This window comes from Athene cunicularia, assembly GCF_003259725.1.
Source record: "Athene cunicularia isolate RWA chromosome 2 unlocalized genomic scaffold, athCun1 chr2_part1, whole genome shotgun sequence".
Classification (NCBI taxonomy): Eukaryota; Metazoa; Chordata; class Aves; order Strigiformes; family Strigidae; genus Athene; species Athene cunicularia.
In genome coordinates, this window is record NW_020799095.1 from 119,693,292 (window position 1) to 119,712,184 (window position 18,893).

Consider the following 18,893-nt stretch of genomic DNA (forward strand, 5'->3'; position numbering starts at 1 on the left):
TGATAAGAGAACTGACCACAATTAACTGTCAGTTCACTAGAAACTTCAATGTTACAATCATATTAAGAGTCTTAATACCAGTGTAAATCTTAAAGTTGCACAGAATTTAAGGGAAAGAACAGTAATAAAATTTGTGCCCAATAATGCAAGATCCAAAGATACAGTATCAATGCAATCGACTTTATGACCACAGAATCATATCAATAAACACTGTAAAAAATTATGACAAAACTAGTTTGTGTCATCTCAACTACCATGGAACAAATGTAGAGGCAGTTATCAGAGGCACACCAACTGGGGAGAAGGATTCATGCAGCTTGAAAAGCAAATGTTCCAAAATGATTAAGAAAGGGTGGTGATACCCTGGAAAGACCTTCACAAGATCTTTACAGAGACCAACAAATATAAATTCAAAGGTGGAAGTCCAAGTAAAGCACAAAACAATCTACAGGACTTCAACAGAAATACAGACATACTTTCTGAAAGCATAAAAAAAAAAAAAAAAAAAAAAAAAAAAAAAAAAAGCAAAGAAAAGAACAGTAAGAAACCCCTTACACTAGAAACATGGCTGTGTTTGACAAGTGCACTCATCCAGACCATGACATTATCTGTTCAGCATTTATGGTATGGCTCATCACCTGGAACTGTGACCTTACCTTGGCATGAGCAGGCCCTCTTTCATTCAGAAGCTTATACTGGGGTTGAATTCTATTGAAACGGGCTAACTCATTTACCAGACACATTGGAGTTTTCTCTTTGGGGTTTGCCATGTTATCTTGGAGAGGAGCTGTAAATAAAGAGTCTGTAAAGGTTTTGTGGAGAAACGTATTCTTCACAACTTCGCAAAGCTTTGCAAAAGCAGCAGCATGCTTAGAAAAGACTTTGGCTAAAAATTTTTGCACATATGCTAAACACAATGTTTAAATACCATTTACATATTAATCATATGAGAATATGCATTTTACAATAACTGGTTTGATTACATGCTATTTAAAAATGTACAAGTATTTCTTTCCAAAATGTCTTTATAAATGATGACAGTGTAGGAGGACATATACATATGCTACATTTTCTACGTCACCAAAGTTTATTGTCAAGGAACTGACTACTCTTTCAGAACGGTTTCTTTAAGCAGAAGTAGATAGCATAACAGTTGCAAAATAAATACAGCAGATGAAACACTGTGGTCCCCACTTGTTTCTTGCTTCTTCCAAGAGTTTTAGACTTTTCTCACAATAATGAATTCACTCTCAGAGCAATCCCAAAGAACACCTTTTCTCCACCTCTAAGGACTTTGTTCTGCTTTTCTTAGACTACTTACTTCACATACACTGCCTTATTATTTTTTAACTTTCTCCTACTTCATTTTCAACTTACTTATATTTATCCCTAAGACACACTGTCATTTCTTGCTTAATTTTTTAGGATAATATTTCTGGGTTTTATAATCAGTTCAGCATAGGAACTACAGCATTTATTAGGCTACAAAGGAAACACTGAATACTGCCAAGCAGCCTGAAGACATTCTGTTCTAGGGAAGAGAAATACACTTGGAGATGTTCCTGCACCACTAAAACTTCTCTATAAAAGATATGCTCCCAATTTGACAAAATAGACATGTTCTTTTCTGAACTTTTATATCACTGGTCAACACTTCACTGTAAGTCTGAGCTCAGTTAAAGAAACTTAACAGTAAACAGTCTATTTAGCCAAAATATTTTGCTACAGGATTTTTTTCTTTATTTTAAACCTCTTTAAGACTTAGCTGCTTTTTTTTTTTTTTTTTTTTAAGTAACAAGTCATCAAAAAGATTAATTTGAATATCAAAAAATATATACCTGGACCAGCTTACCTGGTGAGTTGCTAGAAGGCGCAGGATCCACAAGGCTGGCAGTAGGACTGCTACAACTGGCAGCTGATTCAGAAATGGATCCATTCATTGAGGATGGCAGACCCAGTGTATTTGTAGTTGTAACTGGTAGGGGTAGCACCATAGGGGTCATGGTAGGTCCAGACAGGTTTGCTGTAGTCTGCATCTTAACTTGTGCCATTGCCTATCACTGAAATAAATAAATTATAATGAACAGGGCACTTTGTATTTTGAATCTCTAACAACAGTAGTGATATTAACAACACTTCTTTTCTGCTTCTGGATCTGGGTCACAAAACTATCCACAGAAGTCATGCCTCTGCACACATTAATTTCAAACTGATGAACACAAAGCTCACAGCCAAAGAAAATCACCAGAGCAGAACCCACATGCCCTGACTCCAGGTTCTGTTGCACAGCTGTGGGGTGACCCTGTCTGAAAGACAGCAGGAAGAACAATTATTCAAGATTAAAAATCCATACAATTAATCTGTGGATGAGATTAGCACCTGACAATTTCTCCAAGAGAGGATGTCTTTGCAACAAACTTTCCATAGCAATCTTTTGCCATACTTTTTCCCATAAAATGCACATGAAATACAAAATAAGTCAACAAGATAAAATTCCCTATTTTTTTTCTGCCTGTTACCAAACTAGAAAAGAGAAAAAATAAGAAAAGAATCAACCACCAAAGCAGCAAGTTCTGAAAAACTGCTGCTTATTCAGTCAAGGGGTGAAGAAGCACTTCAATTCTTGTATAAATTACCAGCACAGGTACCAGGATTTCCTAAACTCACCTTTAATCCAGTGCCTAAAGCATTTACCTGGAATATGACAGGCACTAATTATCTCCTTCCATCTGCACAAATTAGTTTATTACCAATACCTGTTACCTGGCTAAGTCTACACCTGTCAACAAACCAGGGTCAGGGCACGGCTCCTTCATACTATTCACTGAGAGTACCCTCCTTGGCAAAATTCTGACTACTGACAAAAAACTTGCAAAAAACACACTGGAGCAGTTCAGAGGTGAGCAGGCACCTCAGGTAGTCCACTCAAATAAGCAAGGAGGCAACCATTCTCAGTCCTCCAGGGAAAAATCTTGGGCTTCTCCTTTTGGTGTCAGGAGCAAACAGGATGATGTAATTTATTCAGTAGCATGGACATAGACTGTATTTTTTTAGGGTTTGTACACGTGATATGACCTTTACAGAGCAGATAGAGAGATGAAACTAGTAACAGCTAACAAAAAGCCTATGGACCTAAGACCTCTTCTGACTGCAGCTCTGGTCCCTCTTGCTAAGGCAGAGAAGGACAGGAGCCCAGCTCTCCTCCATCACACCACTAAGCTATCTGTTACTTCTGCTGGGGTAACTATCTCTTCCTAAGCAAAAAACCTATCCAACACCTGAAAAACTTTCTAACTAAAAAGACAGTCTTATTGAAACAAGTACAACTATATAAAAATTCTGATTGCATCAGCACTTCCATCCTCCCCCAATCCATTAAAAAATATTCAAGTATCTCTACTCAGAGGGACAGTGTTGTTGGATTAAGATCCCAAATCACTCAATACACCATAGAGTGAAACTACTTTACACAGTTGCACTAGTATAATGAAAATAATAAATCCTACTGCTGTGACTCTGTGCTTTGGAGAAGAGGTTCAGACTGGAATGCCGTTTTTATTCCTGAGGAAAGACAGACAACTGATATAAATCTCTGGAAAGGCAAAAGCAAAAAAATTAAAAATTAAACTGATGCAATCACTTGTCCTTTTCATAAATATTGTAAATAAAATGGTAACAGTGACAGATTTAAAAAATACATATGCAGTCACAGCTGAGATATATTCAAACACTTCATGTGTTCAAAAACATGGACTAAATTCAGACTGCAAAAATCCTACTGTCACTTAATAGCAAATGTCATACAATACAGCATCAGTGTAAGAAGGGCCTAACTTAAAGACTGAGAGTGTATATAACTGTAGAATTCTTTGGTATACTATGTGTTTAATTCTGATTTTAAATATATTACTATAGATCAGAATGAATTCAAAAACTTTAATTGTAAACATCAAAGTCAATGATGGCAGAATCAGGCCATATTTATTAAACATCTTTAAAATGATACCAACATAATATGAAAGATCATGACAATAATTCAAGTTTAAGAAACTCCTTAGAGTATTTACAGCATATTAGCTTATAAATGTGTGTATGAGAAAGCCATCACTCATATAGTACTATATGAGATACTACTGAACACTTATTCTTGGGCCTTACCAGTTGTGAATTATCCTTTCAGCTCAGTATTTTTAAAGTTTATTCCACTTTTCAAGAAAGCAGAACTTACTAATAACCAAATAAAATAATGTGTTCTATGGTATTGCTGTTCTAAAGGGAGGAAATTGTAGGATTGATCCTTTCCTATTAAGGATAAAAAAATCAGTTGGGTAATAGTATCAAGGGACTCAAAAAAAGAACAAGATAAAGTTTAGGAGAAAAAAGACACTCTTTGTCCTACAAGTAAAGTACATAGGAAATTAAACTGTGAAATCAGAATAAAAACATAACATTGGGTACTGGGGTTTCCTTGTATATCTAAAGCTGCAGAACTCCTACAAGAAACTATAACTATTTTGTAAATTGATCTGTATAAACAAAGATGCCCAGGAGGTAAATATAATTATAGGACTAACTCTTAAGTACGTGAGATATGGAGATAATAAATTTGTAATCAGTTCTAAAAATCCACTAATAGAGACAGACAACAGAGAATATATTCAATATAGTGTTGTCATATTATTTACACGCTACCAAGCAAATAATCTTTGATGTCATGACAAAAAAGGGGATAAAACCTATATGCTCCGTCTTTTCTTTATATTGTTGTACTACATATACTTCTATCTTTACATTACATTTACAGTGTTGTACTATTTCATAAACAGTTGAAGCAAAAACATTTCAGGGCCTTCAAGTTCAAGTCACAAGCACAAACTGGTTTGCTACTACACAACAAAATGTAGGAGTTGGGGGAAAGAGATTTCACTAAGCTGGTCAGAGAAGAAATGCAGTTACATAATCAAAATATTTTAAAATCTTCTAGGTGGATATTTTTGAAAAATCTGGCACATACATAAGGGATAGTTTACTTAGGATATTATGAATATGACTAGAAAAGCCCCCACACCTCATTTCAGGTGGCTAACTCAACTCACAACTAGGAAACTGCTACACCCAAGTGTCTGCAGAGGAGTTTCCCTCGATGCTAGGCAGTGGTTACAGACGCTTGGATCTCTCTGAGAAAGCTGGACTGCCAGCTTTGTGTCTTTATTGAGCCACCACCTGCCACACTGAGACTCAGCAGCAATGATATTTCTTGCAGTCTCAATCACATACATGTCTACACAGTTGAAGTCCATAAGTTGCAGTGTTGCCATTTTTATAAAATTAAATTCCAGAGATTATGGTGCCTTCTGAAATCCTGCAATGGTTTTCCCTCTTTTACTCTAACCTGCACAGCTGTACTAGAAATGCTACAGCAGGCATTTAAAGGGATGTAAAAATACTATAACTTTGTTTTACTTCACTTCTGCTTTTGAAAGCACTTTGTACACAGGCAGTTACAGAGGTTTCATTAAACAGTTGTATTAACTCTCATTAAACTGTGAATTTTCCGCTGTAGCTAAAAATAACCAAAACAAAACAAACTCACATTAAAACAACAAAACCGCCTCATCTTTTGAAATTAAAATATTGCTATCAAATATTCCATTAATTTTTCTTGTAAGCTGGGAAACACAACTAATTTGGTTATATTCAGAGATACAGAATATTTTTAACAACTGTGAGTACACTTCTGCCATGCTAAAAAGCACCACACAACATAAACTACTTACATTTTTTCTGATGATTAGAACTTCTTGTACTTTTCTGAAACATGAATGGCTATATCCTTAGATTTTATTACATAAGATAGGAATTAAACGCTCAGGTGAAATGATTCTTAGAATACATCACACTAATTGAATAAAGACAAAGGAGATAAGACAGCACAGAAGGTGGAAAAGATAAACAGTAAACTTCCAAGTCAAATGCTCTTTCACAATGTGGAAAAAATGAAAAAGCAATACTTGACTTGAAATACAAGTTGTCATATAAAAAACCAGCAGTCAGAGAAACTAATGACCTGAAGAGTCAAAACAGAAGACTGGACTTCATCTATACAGAAAATGAAAATGTATATATGCAGTGTTACCACACTTTAACACTGCTCTGTCATACAACCCAACATACCAAATCTAATCTGTGTACAAGTATGTAGCACACACCACATACTATGTATTTGCAAAGTGCTTTACAAAGGTAACAACTGAGGGCCAGCCACTGCCGAGTAAGAAGACTTACTTAACGTATCTTGTTTCTCACATACCAAATACTTCTGCTTATACATTTTAATTGGTGCCTATTTTTCACAACAGTGTCACATTAATGATCCCAGGTCCTTTTCTTCAGAACTGCTACCCAGCAAGTTCTGACCTATGCTCAGTTTGTGAATATGACTGTTCTGCAGCTAATGAGACTTTGCTCTTTGTTTCCTTGAATTACGCTATAAAAGAAAAGCAAGCAAAAAAGACAATTATTTCAATTTTTCAAAATCACACTGAATTCTAATTCTAGTTCTAAAATGTCTGCAGTCTTCTCTAAGCCTGCTTTATAGCATCTACAAAAATAATAAGTGTACTGTTTCATCCACATCATTAATGAAAACACTGAAAGGTACAGGAACAGCATTACCACAGACTGGGGGCAGTGTCCAAGCAGGCAGCATCTCAAAGCTTTTTTTCCAGACCAACCCCTGCTTTGGTCAGCAGCTTGTTAATGCAAATCTTCTGTAAAAGTCCCAAGTCACAGAACACTAACAGAATTAACAGCTTCTTAACTAAGGAGGGTTTGGCTTTGGTTTTAATCTTAAAATTCCATTAAACTCCCTATTCTCCTTCCAGTGTCCTGGTATTACTTCACTCAGTTATACAAAGGTATACAAAACTGTGAAAAGGTAAAATGTATTTCTTGTGTGCCATTTCTCACATTTACAGTAAATATTTATACATATATGTACATTAATGAAAAAAGTACTACAGAAGTCCTAAGGTTTATGTAATTTCTTTTTACTGTGTTATATCTAGCAGCTTATTTGGGGATGACAGAAAACACACAGCTCTGCATTACCTTCAGAGCAGTTGTTAATTCAATCTTGTCCATTCTATAAAATCAAATAATGAGCCACACAGTCGCAGTTTAGCAAGAGCATGACTTAAAGCAACAGTCAGCAGATGGCTATCTATAATTACTAATATAATTTATCTTATTTATGCATTTTAAATAGGCAAAATTGACAAACTATGCATGAAATTGGACAGGGTCTCTATATAGATGTATTCTATATTACTGCTGGTCCCCACTGGTTTTCCTCCCCATTTGCTCCTCCATCAGTTTGTTGCTTTTTCCCTTACTAGGGGTGGGTTTGTCAACAGCCAAACTGATCTAATGACTTGCTATCACAGCAGGGGACAATCCTGTGTCCTCTCTCCCCTACAGCAAAAAGCTAATATTTACTTTTCTGTCCGTTTACCTCACTGAACCAGCTCATATGTGGGTGAGGAGGAAGATGAGAGGAGTGTCCATGTCTGTACAGAGAGGGCCATAAACTCCTGACCTGGAGTGGGTACAAGGAATTAGCCCTTTCAACTCCTGCTAATCAGCTTAGCTTTGCTGTCAAACCATACACTAAAGTTCAGCTCCTTCACACTGTTCCACACAAAACCCACAATCTCATCCCCAATGACTTCATCTTCATAAACCTGTGGCCTGTTTTTTGGTGGGTTTTTTTGTGAGGTGGTTTTTTTGTTTTGTTTTGGTTGGTTTTTGGGGTTTTTGTTTGGTTTTTTCTTTTTTTTTTTTTTTTTTTTTTTTTTTTTTTTTAAATCTTAATTTCAGTGGAAATCTAGACATAGTCACCAGCTAGTTAACAACTAAGTAAGACATGACAGCAAGTTAAGTTAGGCCTTAAAAGCATTTTACTTTCCAGAAGTGTAAGGGCCAGGGAAATAACTAACTCTCTTATTTTGGTTATTTTGATAAAATAATTTACAACCAACGAGAAAAAAAATGCACACAGAAAGGAAAACGAAATGACACAGAATATTAGGGACTAATACTCAAAATCCAAGGAGCTGCAAGGCTTACAGGAAAGTTCCCCTACTTGCTCAGCACTAAACCCAGTCCCTGAGGACTGACCAACTACTACAGTTCCTTACAAACAGCTTCCTGTGCTCTTGGACTGGAGCAGAGGAGTATTGCAGATAAACCCCTGGGAAGGCAAGGCAGGCCAGGCGGCTGCAGTGAACTCCAGGTCAGAACATTAAATCCCATTGCGCTTTCAGAAAACACAAAAGTTTTGTAAGGGTATTATCATCCACATAGGAATATCCTTTGCAGTGTCCTATATATGATCAGTAAGAAGCTTTCTGAGGAGAGGCAGGAAGGTATTTCTGAAAAAAAGAAAAATCAAGTAGGAAATTGAACAGATTAAAAATCTGCACCTGCAATACTTTTCAGCCACTTCTTCAAACAGCAGTCAGCTTAAATTCGCTTTTGAATTACTATACAGGACAAGCACATTAAAACAAACCAAAAAAAAAAAAAAAAAAAAAAAAAAAAAAAAAAAAAAAAAAAAAGGCTTAAGACACAGAAGGCTGAGCCAGAAACTGCTCCACCTCACAGACTTCTTTCATCATGAAACAATATTGGTTCCCTAATGTCCAATAAATACTATGTTGATCCAATATGCTACATGAAGCATATGAGTCTAAATCTCAATGACCAGATTACTGTTACTGGGAATTACATATTATTTACATCTGTCACTGATTCAATCTTCTCTAACAACTATCTTTACAATAGCTTTTTGTAATTTTGAAAAGGAAATTTTCCAAACAAAACCAAACCAGACAAATAAGGTAACTAATTACAGTATCAAAGACTAAAAATTAAGATTTTTCTCAATCAAAATGGCCAAAGGTGGGGATTTTTGTTGCCATTTAACTGAAATGTATTAGCAAGAGGGCTAGAACACAAAAGGCTTATCCTGCAATCAAGGTAAGATTCATACAACTTCAAATACACAATATGTGTCACAGAGCAAATATAGTAAGCAAATATTTTAGATCAAGTAAATTGCTTAAACTACTATAGCAAAAGACAAGTATTTAATAAGAAAAGTGTGTGATCTACAAGGCCATCTACATGCGCAGTGTATCTCACACCAGAACAGTTACCCATACCATATGGTGCTGTTGTACAGCAAGATATGAGGATTCAGTTAAGGATTAAAGACATCTATAATTTAGGTTTCCAAATATAAACAAGGTGTCTCAACTCCCACTGGAGTCAAAGGAAATACAGTATGTAATTCAGTAGTCCACCCATGGTTTACCAGTGCCATTTGATATGTCCTAAGATTTCACGTCTATATAGATACCTGTGTGCTCCAGCAACTGCTGCTTCAACAAGCATAAGTCCTCTCTCAGAAGACCCATGCCACATCTGACACTGCATGTACCAGAAGGTTCAGATAAACCCCAACATGAAATGGCAATGAAATGGCAATATGTGTTTAAACAAATGTATTACGCCACTAGTCAATACAGCCAGCGGACCCAGGGAGTTATTCAGTGATCAACAAGTAAGCTTCTAATTTAGGATTAGCTAACCCATGCAGCTGACTGGCAGCTGAAGACCAGACAGGATAACTTAGTGTCTCAGATGGCACTAGATGCCAAAAAACAGGCAACTGAAGCCCATCCAAAGTCTACTGCCAAATCTGTCTTCGATGAATAAGCAATCATGGACCTTATGAAAACTAACAGACACAATCACAGAAGCAAATAAGCTCCCTTGCAGAGAGGTTCCCCACCTAATATATTTGCCTAAAATGAGTCTTTTTGTAAGAAATGATGTAAAATGCAGGGATTAGGGCACTGTGCATATCTGCATGTGCAAAAGCCTAAAATCTTGTAACAAGAGAAACTTAACCGAAAGTGGAGCGTTTGACAGGCAGGAATGCAACCCTTCCCTTGCTTCCCTGGCAACAGTGAGGCTGACATAAAAAAGCTGAGAAAGGAGCACCTCAGGCCATGGCGTATCTTACTGCATACAACAAATCTGAACGATCCCAGTCTGTACACAAGGCTAATTTTCTTTTCTAACAGAGAACCTACAGCCAAGTCCTGAGTATACCGGACAGCCACTCAAAGTCTCAAGTGGAAACTCTACAGGCAGACACAAAACAGAGCTCCTAAGTAGAGAAACTTTATTAATATTCATTTTGAACCATGATGGAGAAAAAGGATTGCTGTTCCCACAAAACAACCTCACCGATACCAAAGATCACTGAAGCAAAAGCTGAAACAAAACAAAAAACCCAAACATTCAGAAATCCCTTAGAGAAGACAGTCTGCAATCAGAGCAAACACTTCATGGGGACAGCTGCTTGGCACCAGGGCAGTTCAGGAGCTTAACTACAAACCTCCCACTTGAAATGACAAGGGAGATCAATCAGATTATCAACTCGAAGTTTTCAACACCAGAAGAAAACTAAATGATAAGGAAAGCCAATCTGTTGCATCAGAAACTGAGACAGTCGTCCATCTCACACTTTTCAATCTGTTTATAACCCAAAGCCCAAGGGAGAAAAATCAGGCTGGTTTATATAAATGTTTGCTACCTTACAAAGATAGACTCATCAGAAAGTTAGTCTTGATTTACTGTTGCTGTCCAGAAAACAGAGATTGTAAAAAAGCCATGGAAATTTCCAACAGCCAGTATGAGCTAACCCAGTTCTCATGTCACCACAAATTTTATGCCCAGAAAATACTCTGAACCATCCAGCCAGATCATTGGTTCAGACACAGCCATCAGTTTGACCCAGTGAGAATACCATGAATTATTACAGAGTAGAAAATGTGAAACTCCTCTGTGAAACAGCAAGGTGGCCATCAGAGTCTCTTTGTGGAAGGCCATCCACATCCAAACCCCATTACTGTTTGAGGTATATACAAAAAACAACCTTATAGATGCCTATACAGTCTTACAGATTAGAGGCAGAACATCACACACACTCCCCAACACTAAAGGATAACATCCTTCTTTGTATTCCTCTGCTGCAATGGGGAGCAACCATTAATCCAAAGGACAAAAGCTGGCTGTCCAGTATTGTAACTCTTTAGATCTATTCTTGCCATGACTGTAAACTACCTATGACTTCTTGAAAACTGAAAACTTGTATCTCCCCAGACACTTTCTGATACATAGTCACATCTGCAACATTTTTGAAAATAGTACCTCACCTGGCCCCAGAGTCCCTGGAGAAGGGAGAATAGAACAATCAGGAAAGACTCTAGGCAACACTGACACAAATTAAGCTGAATTTCCAGGGCTACCTCAAAATCTACCCATGCAAAACATAACAGAAAGGTTCAAGGAGAAAACTAATTAATTTAGTGACTCCAGAAACTGTGAACACAGAAGCTGAAATTAGAAAAATACAGAATGGATTACTGGATTTTTTTTTTTTTTAATTTTTTACTTTCTGGGATAAGTAATTTAAGTGCAACCATTTAAATATTCCACTGAGACTCAGTGTTATACTGAAATAGTTATTGGTTGCCACCATATACAACAGTCATCATAACATCTTACTGCAGATGATGGGCAGGTAAACCACATTTGCCTTAGGTTAAACAGAAATGAGTTACTAAGTGTTTTCATGAAGGAAAATAATGGAAAAGAAGGGGAGCCTAAACCACTAGTTTAACAATTGATCATCAGCTTAAAAGTGCAGAAGGGGATTAAGTAAATGAAAAAAACATGACTCAGACTTGACACAGTCGCTAACAGACCTGTCTGCCTCAAAGCTATAATTGGTTCTTTATTTGTGATACTAGAGTCTAATCAGAGCTCCTTCCAAGAGTCCAATTTCTTATTTAATTAATATTTTTAAATTTCTCTCATATATATTTCTAAAAGTTGTATTTTTTTCACTTTGTGCTAGCAACTAGTAGTTATAGTCCTAAGATCTCAAATAAGCTTTGACTGATTTTAAATTACAAAATACTCTTATTCTGAGTAAAACACCCCTCCAATTGTTATTTTGTTCTAAAGCAAGCAAAAAATTACTTTCTGACTGAAAGTTCATTCCCTAACCAGAAATTTCATATTATTAATGGAATTCAGAAAATTATCTTGGTTTTTCCTTGACTGCCTGTGACTGCCTTCTCATATCGTTTCTAGTGAAGCAGCAGAAACATGCCTTTTTCTTTGTAAAAAGTTACAGCTCCAGCGACCAGCCCTCCTAATACTGTAATCACTCCCCTATCATGAACTGCTCCAGGATTCTCAGAGAAGGTGGTTTCAGTGGACAAAGTGGCAGGTGTTGTGCTCTATTGTTGAAAGTAGATAAAATTCTGGTTTGTGTGAATTTTTTGTTCTCTATTACCATATTTAAACAAGAACAGTATTCCACAGCTAGAATGATGAATGCCCACCTTGAAGACTCATACAGCTTCCAAGAAGCTGCAGCTCCCAGACACAGCTGGGGTCAAAGTGCCATCTCCTGTTCACAAATCACTCCTGGAGTTCCCGCTTCTCTCAGCTATCCCATAGACACGTTTTGTAATGCTTGGACATAAGATCAACATACAGCTCACAACACTAGCTCCCTGCTCACTGGGGGACAGAGTGGGACCTCTGCTCCTAGGCATAGAGTACCCTGTCAGATGAGGAGTTCTGCAGTGAGTTCAAAGAGCCTCCTCCCTCAGTCAATGAATAAACACAAAACAATTACTGAGCACTGGACTGGGCATACCTAGTTCTCTGACTGAAGAAAAGCACAAAATCTAAGATTTCAACTGGAGAAAATTAACAGTTCAGAGATGCTATGTTTGGGGGCATGGTCATGAACTGTTGCAAAATTGATGCACAAGCATGGCTTCACAATAGTGAAAACAAAGAGTCCAAAAATTAAGGAAGTGGACAGATTATATGTAGACAGTGGTGACCTCGGACCACTAACACTGGACTCCAACAAACAAGATGTCATTCATTAAGATTCCCAGGCCTTATACAGGTACAAAAGAAATGTCTCTTGGGTGTACACTCTTAAGCAAAATATCCACTAGCAATGTCCATGCGAGGGACCTTGCCACCACAGAGGGAACACAGTTCAAAGCAGGCAGGTTTAAGTACTATCAGATACACAAGACTGGAACGAAAAGCAGAGAAAACGTTTTCCACAGTCTAGAACAGTGGAAAGGAAAAAGCCCTGCAACCTAGTGTCCAGGACAGAAGGCCCAGAAAGGGGGGGACAAGAAGAGAACACATTACTTCTTAACTGGAAATTTTACAGGTTTTTATCTTGTCTAACAAAGTCAAAGCTCCTACACACTTTGTTACAATTTCAGTTTGTTATTTGTATCAATACAACTGGATATGATACAAATTGACCCAACACTGCACTTTCACCTTGGCAACAGTTTGTCTTGATTTCTACTCTTCAAAATGTATCAGTTGTATGGATGTGTAGTCTGGGTGAGATGGAAGTTCCCTGTCACTTACAGCCAGTTACAACTTGAGTTACTGATATCAATCTGCACATTTAGTGTTACTTAAGTGTCCTACATTCGTATAACACTACTTTTTTTAACTGGGGTTATTGTATGAGAAACTGGAAACTACAAATACATAACAGCTGCCAAAAAGCAGAAACTAAGAATAGCAATAAAAATTAGGTTCCCTGACTCTTCAAGAACTTTTCTTGTTCCAGTAGGTGACCATTTCCATTGCAAGAAAATTCCCCAGAAAATCTGGTCTCCTACACTCAAAAATGTTTCCTTCAGCCTCGAGCAAACAGCCTTCTCAAAGCTGGCGAGAGGCAAAACTGGAAGTGTGACCACTGCTGGTACAATCCTTCACAAGTTTTCAGGAGAAGATGAGACTGTAAGCATACCCTTTAAGTGCGTGATACTATGAAAAACATCTTAGCAAGCCATCTTTTCCCAGAAACTAAGGATAGCAGGTTAACCCATACTCACCGTAATACTTAGCCACTGGCTATCACCGGGTACTCCTCCCACACCAACAAGAATCTGTGCTCAAACATAGATTTCTAATTAGTCTAAAAAGAGCGCCTGCCCTAATTATTCTAATGGTGACTAAATTAGAAGATTGTGAGGATACAGAAATATACTGGAGTCACAAAATTAAATAATTTAATATTCAAAAAGAGGTGTTATTTATTAGGAAAAAAATCATAAGTTGATTTTATTTGGTTAAGTATCAATAAATTTGTAACATACTAGTGATGTACTGTACAGAAGCAAACTTAACTAAAGCAAAAGAAAAGATGTGGTACAACACAGGTAAGCATACTGTGACCCTGGAGTATAGATTTCACTACTGGGAAACTTTCCAAATACTACCAGCTTTAAAATAAAACAAACAAACAAACAAAAAACCCCAAAACACAAAACAGTTGCTGTTGAGATGAAGTATGAACAAACTTTAGCAGCTATAGACATGCATGTGACTTTAGTATTACACTACCACAGATGGTTTTTCAAAATTCATTTTTAGATTAGGAGTTGTGACAAGCAATTTTTTTATTCTAAATAGTTTCCAGAACAACGCCTGACAAGACATCTCTCAGATTTTTACCCAACTCTTGATCTCTTAATGCAAACATACTTTGGATAATGCTGATCATGACTGGTCGCTGACAATGAGCATACCCCCTAAATGAAGAGCCCTTCACTTGAGAGAGAGAGAGAGTTATACACAGGTTCCATTTCCTCTCTTTGCAGAGTTTGCCATGTGCTCCCACCAACTCTATTGCCCACCTCGTGCCATATATGCTCTCCTCTCTGAGAAAAACTGTCAGCCCTGTTCCCTGATCTGCCTTCACAAGACTCCAGCCTTGTGCTTTATATGTCTCTCAACCTAATGGAAACCCCTGCCTTATTCTTTTGACCTGCTGGTTTCAGAGACCACGTATCCGGTAGCCCTCAGCAAAGAGCAAGCAAACGAAGGAGGGGTGGTGGGGTTAGTCACTGGCAGAGCCTCTGGAAGCACAGACCATTACATGGGTGTATTTGCAAGCGTTAACGTGGTGAAACCAGCAATAGGAATGGCTGAGAAGTGTGAAGGCAGAAAGGGGTAACACAGATTCCTAGTTTCCCACATGGATCTTGACATCAGTACACACAACAACTTTAAGAGAGCCATCCTCAGCCTTTGTTTCTCTTCCTCTTTTTCAGAAAGAGAGAAAACTCAAGAGCTATTGTGAAAAACACAGGCTCTGCATGACCTGAAGATTAGAAATGCAAAATAACCGGCTCTGGCAAAAGACAGGCCTAACCAATTCTTATCTTATAGATCTTGCTCTTGCTGATAGGAAATCAATATAAGCAGGGAAAGAAAAGTGAAGCTTTGGTGGCTTATTAACAGAAGTTACAACTGTTACTGTTATCCTGAGAACATGCAGAGTTACATCCTTCCCCATCACATCAGTGTGACCCATATGAGGAAGCAGATACTTGACTCCCCAATGGGAGAAAATCTGTGCATGTGTATGCATGTATTTATGAAGTATACACTAGAAAATATTGGCACTAAAACCTGCACACTTTATAAGGCCCACCCTCCAGTGGTATAAGTAGATATATTTTGGGCTGAAGGACTAGACATAATTGATGAGAGTTTTTTCCAGTCTTTTCAAAGACTGACAAATCAATAACCACATATTTCAGGCAGGTCAGAACAAACTGTCTAGATAGAGCATGACAGGTGCAGCTTTCCTAATGGTTGGAGAAGCAGTCTTGGAATCAGACGATCTGCTTCACTACAGCCTGTTGCCTAACCTTCCCAAGGTCATGTTTCATGACACTTTACAAATAAAATTCATAGTATTTTATTCACTTCCCACATCCACACCAATGTAAATCAGGATTACAATGGAGTTATGTTTATAAACCTGTGCAGGAAAAATCAAGCCTGATATGTGCCCCCAAGGAAGGGGCTGATTAAGCTTAGTGCTTATTTAAACTTGGTCAAGTCATTAAAACACCTCTGATGAGGTTCGCCTGCAAGTAAAATAAGGAAGTTCCTTTACTATCTACTTTAATAATTCAAGATGTGAGATTATTCAAATTTATTATTATGTTGACATAATTCTTGGGGGATGAGGTAGCTTAAACTGGGAACAAGATATATATAAAGACTTTGGCCTCCACACTACAGCCTGAACTCCGCTAAAGTGGAGCAATACTGCTGAAAAACTCTTCACAAAGCAAAAAATCTGAATTTCCCCTTCCCCTCAAAAAATACAAACAAGCATGTGGTCTCAATCCTGTTCTTGTTGTCAGTGATAGGCACCTTAGCAAAGACAGGCAAGAGCAGAAATCTCTCTCTCCAGGAGTTTTAGTAGGGCAAAGCTAAGGCTCAGTGGCTGGAAATCAGTACTGGAAATCTTACAGTGCTGCTGGCTTTCTAGAAAACAGATTTCATTCAGAAATCTGTCAGCCTGGCACTGTTTATATAGGCAGCAATATCACAACAAAGCCTGTACAGAACCTCCCTGTATTTAGCAAACGGCTTAAACACATTAGTATTACTACACTGGTGTAGACTGCTGACCTGGAATTGCCACACAGCTCAGGAAGACCTTACCCCTGTGCAGCCTGATACCCCCAGTAATGTTAGTGAGATACAGCAACGTAGGCTCACTCACTTAACAGAAGCACCATGCAACTACACCTAAGCAATCAGTCTTGCTTGTTTCTTGGAACATCGTGGTTATTCATGCATGTTCCTCAATGCTGTTCAAGACAGCATTTCATGCAAAGAGAGGAGCTACAACGGCAACACTTCATCTACTCCTTTATATAACATAAACTTTTTTTTTAGTACCATGATAGTTGCACAGGGAGCATTCCAAGCACGGCCTGAGCAGCTTACGTCTTGGTATCCACAGAAACAGCTTGCTGGCCGTAAGGCAACACCGGGCAGATGCACTGTGGGGAAATTTTTCACTTGGGTATCACTGGCATGGCGGGTGGGACCCTGAGCACTACAAGGCAAACAGCTCTGCTACGGGATGCGCCCTCCCAGCGCGACCCCGAGCAGCCCACGCTTCCCCAGGAGGGCACGGCGGGGACTTCCAGGCCTGGCTGCGATCGAGATGAACTTTCTCCCACCAGAGAGACCTGAACACCAGGAAAAGGCCGCCTGAGCGGCCTGGGCTAGGCCATTTAATAGCAGCGTCTCCCCGGGTCCCACCCCCACCTCGACTTTTTTTTTTTTTTTTTTTTTTTTGGACAGCCCTCTTCGCGTGCCCTTCCAACTAACACCAGTCCTAGGGTGTTTCCCTCATGAAATATTCATCCTGTTGCCATCTTTCAGGTTTTTGCATGTCCTCTACAGAAGGCAAAGCGGGGCAGAAATAATATAAAACGTCAAGCACCCCGCCGTCAGATTTGGGGATATGCAAAAGTGAGATTAAAGGTGAAATACTTTCTTGAAGCCTTCCTTTAAATTAGAAATGAATAGTAGAGTTACAGGGGGTGGGGAAATCAAAGAAACTAACTTCTGGCCACCTTTAGCACTAAAAAGGTATCAAATTCTTTATCTCAAAGTAATCAAAAGTTTATTCATTTTTAAAAATAGGCTTCCAAGTTTAATCCACAATCCACCTAAAAATCTGCTTTCGTGATTGGCTCAAGTAATTATTTGCCAAGACAAACACAGAATTTTCAAATTCACAACAAAGCCAGGTAGAAGCATCAAAACTTGAAGCAATGGCTTTCCTACCTGATTTGCAAGACTGCAGTATGCTTAGAAACAAAACCAGATTTTTTTTGAGGGGAAAGGTTCTTAGATCTTTTTCATTAGGCACCTGGATTTTAATGATAGCTATTGGAGTTAGAACATTAGATGTGGCAAATGTAAATTAAAAAAACACAGATAGAGTCAGGATCAGAATTAATCCGGAGTTCCTATTTCCTCATTATTCCATTAGATATTTTTATTTTTTTAAATCATGACTTGAAACCAAGTAGTGGATCAATACGAAAACTGAGCAAAAAAGAGAAAGATGTAGCCTGACAATGTCCAAGAACTCATGGTATAGACACACTAATAGGCCAGGTGAATTTTGGTAGTAAACTTGTATATTGTAGACAATCTACACACCAAATGCATGTAATGACAGTGGCAGGGCTGTATTACAAGTACCTAGGTGATGGCAAGCTTTTATTCATACTAACAGAGCACTAATGGCATTTACAACTTGTTTAAACACACTTTGGGAACTCAGCATTTACTAAGACAGTTTTATACATACCCTGTATTCAGCTGTGGTAGCTTGTCATCCTCCCCTTCTCATTCCTCCGCCATTTGGTTTTGTGTTTCTGCGATTCCTTACCCCTTGTTTCATTTCATTTAAGAACTGAGCACAGAAGTACACAGTATAATACAATTTCTCATATATTCTTCTGATATAATTTAGCAATGGAAAAATAACACAAGTACCTTTCATAAGGCTACTACAAGTTTTTGCATAAGTAAAGTTCATTCAGATGCTGAATCATGATGATGTCTATGAAAGTTTGTAGGCTTTTTAAATTTGTTGATTTTTTAAAATTCATGTCCAATTTTACTTTTAATCTAATTGCTAGCAGTTTGAAGAACCACCCTATGGTATAGCATATACTTAGTATCAGTGTACCCAGCCGAAAGATGTATTCAATGAATGTCAGTATCAGGTTACAAGGGAGGTTTTCTGAACTTTCTGCAATAGATAGATGAAATTCCAACAAGCCTCTGAAATCTCTAGTCTGTGCTCTTATTTCAGTAGTTAACATTTTAATGTTGGTATTACTACATAGCTAAAAGCTTAGTTT

The 18,893-nt window shown here is 37.9% G+C and overlaps 1 protein-coding gene across 3 annotated transcripts in view; it reads right to left on the reverse strand.

Annotated features, from left to right (window-relative positions):
* Window positions 1-17,274, reverse strand: part of STAU2 (staufen double-stranded RNA binding protein 2) — a 168,575-nt gene extending 151,301 nt beyond the window's left edge. Inside the window, exons 1-3 of one of the 3 annotated variants that reach the window (XM_026843697.1) lie at window positions 16,903-17,274; window positions 1,853-2,060; window positions 657-787 (exon numbers count right to left, since the gene is read on the reverse strand). In XM_026843697.1, coding sequence (XP_026699498.1) covers window positions 657-787; window positions 1,853-2,051 — 330 coding nt within the window. In that variant the 5' untranslated portion in view covers window positions 2,052-2,060; window positions 16,903-17,274. Of the gene's footprint in view, window positions 1-656; window positions 788-1,852; window positions 2,061-4,158; window positions 4,303-16,902 lie in introns of those variants that run through there. The other 2 variants (XM_026843699.1, XM_026843698.1) reach the window with 2 other exon arrangements.
* Between the last annotated feature and the right edge of the window lie 1,619 nt (window positions 17,275-18,893).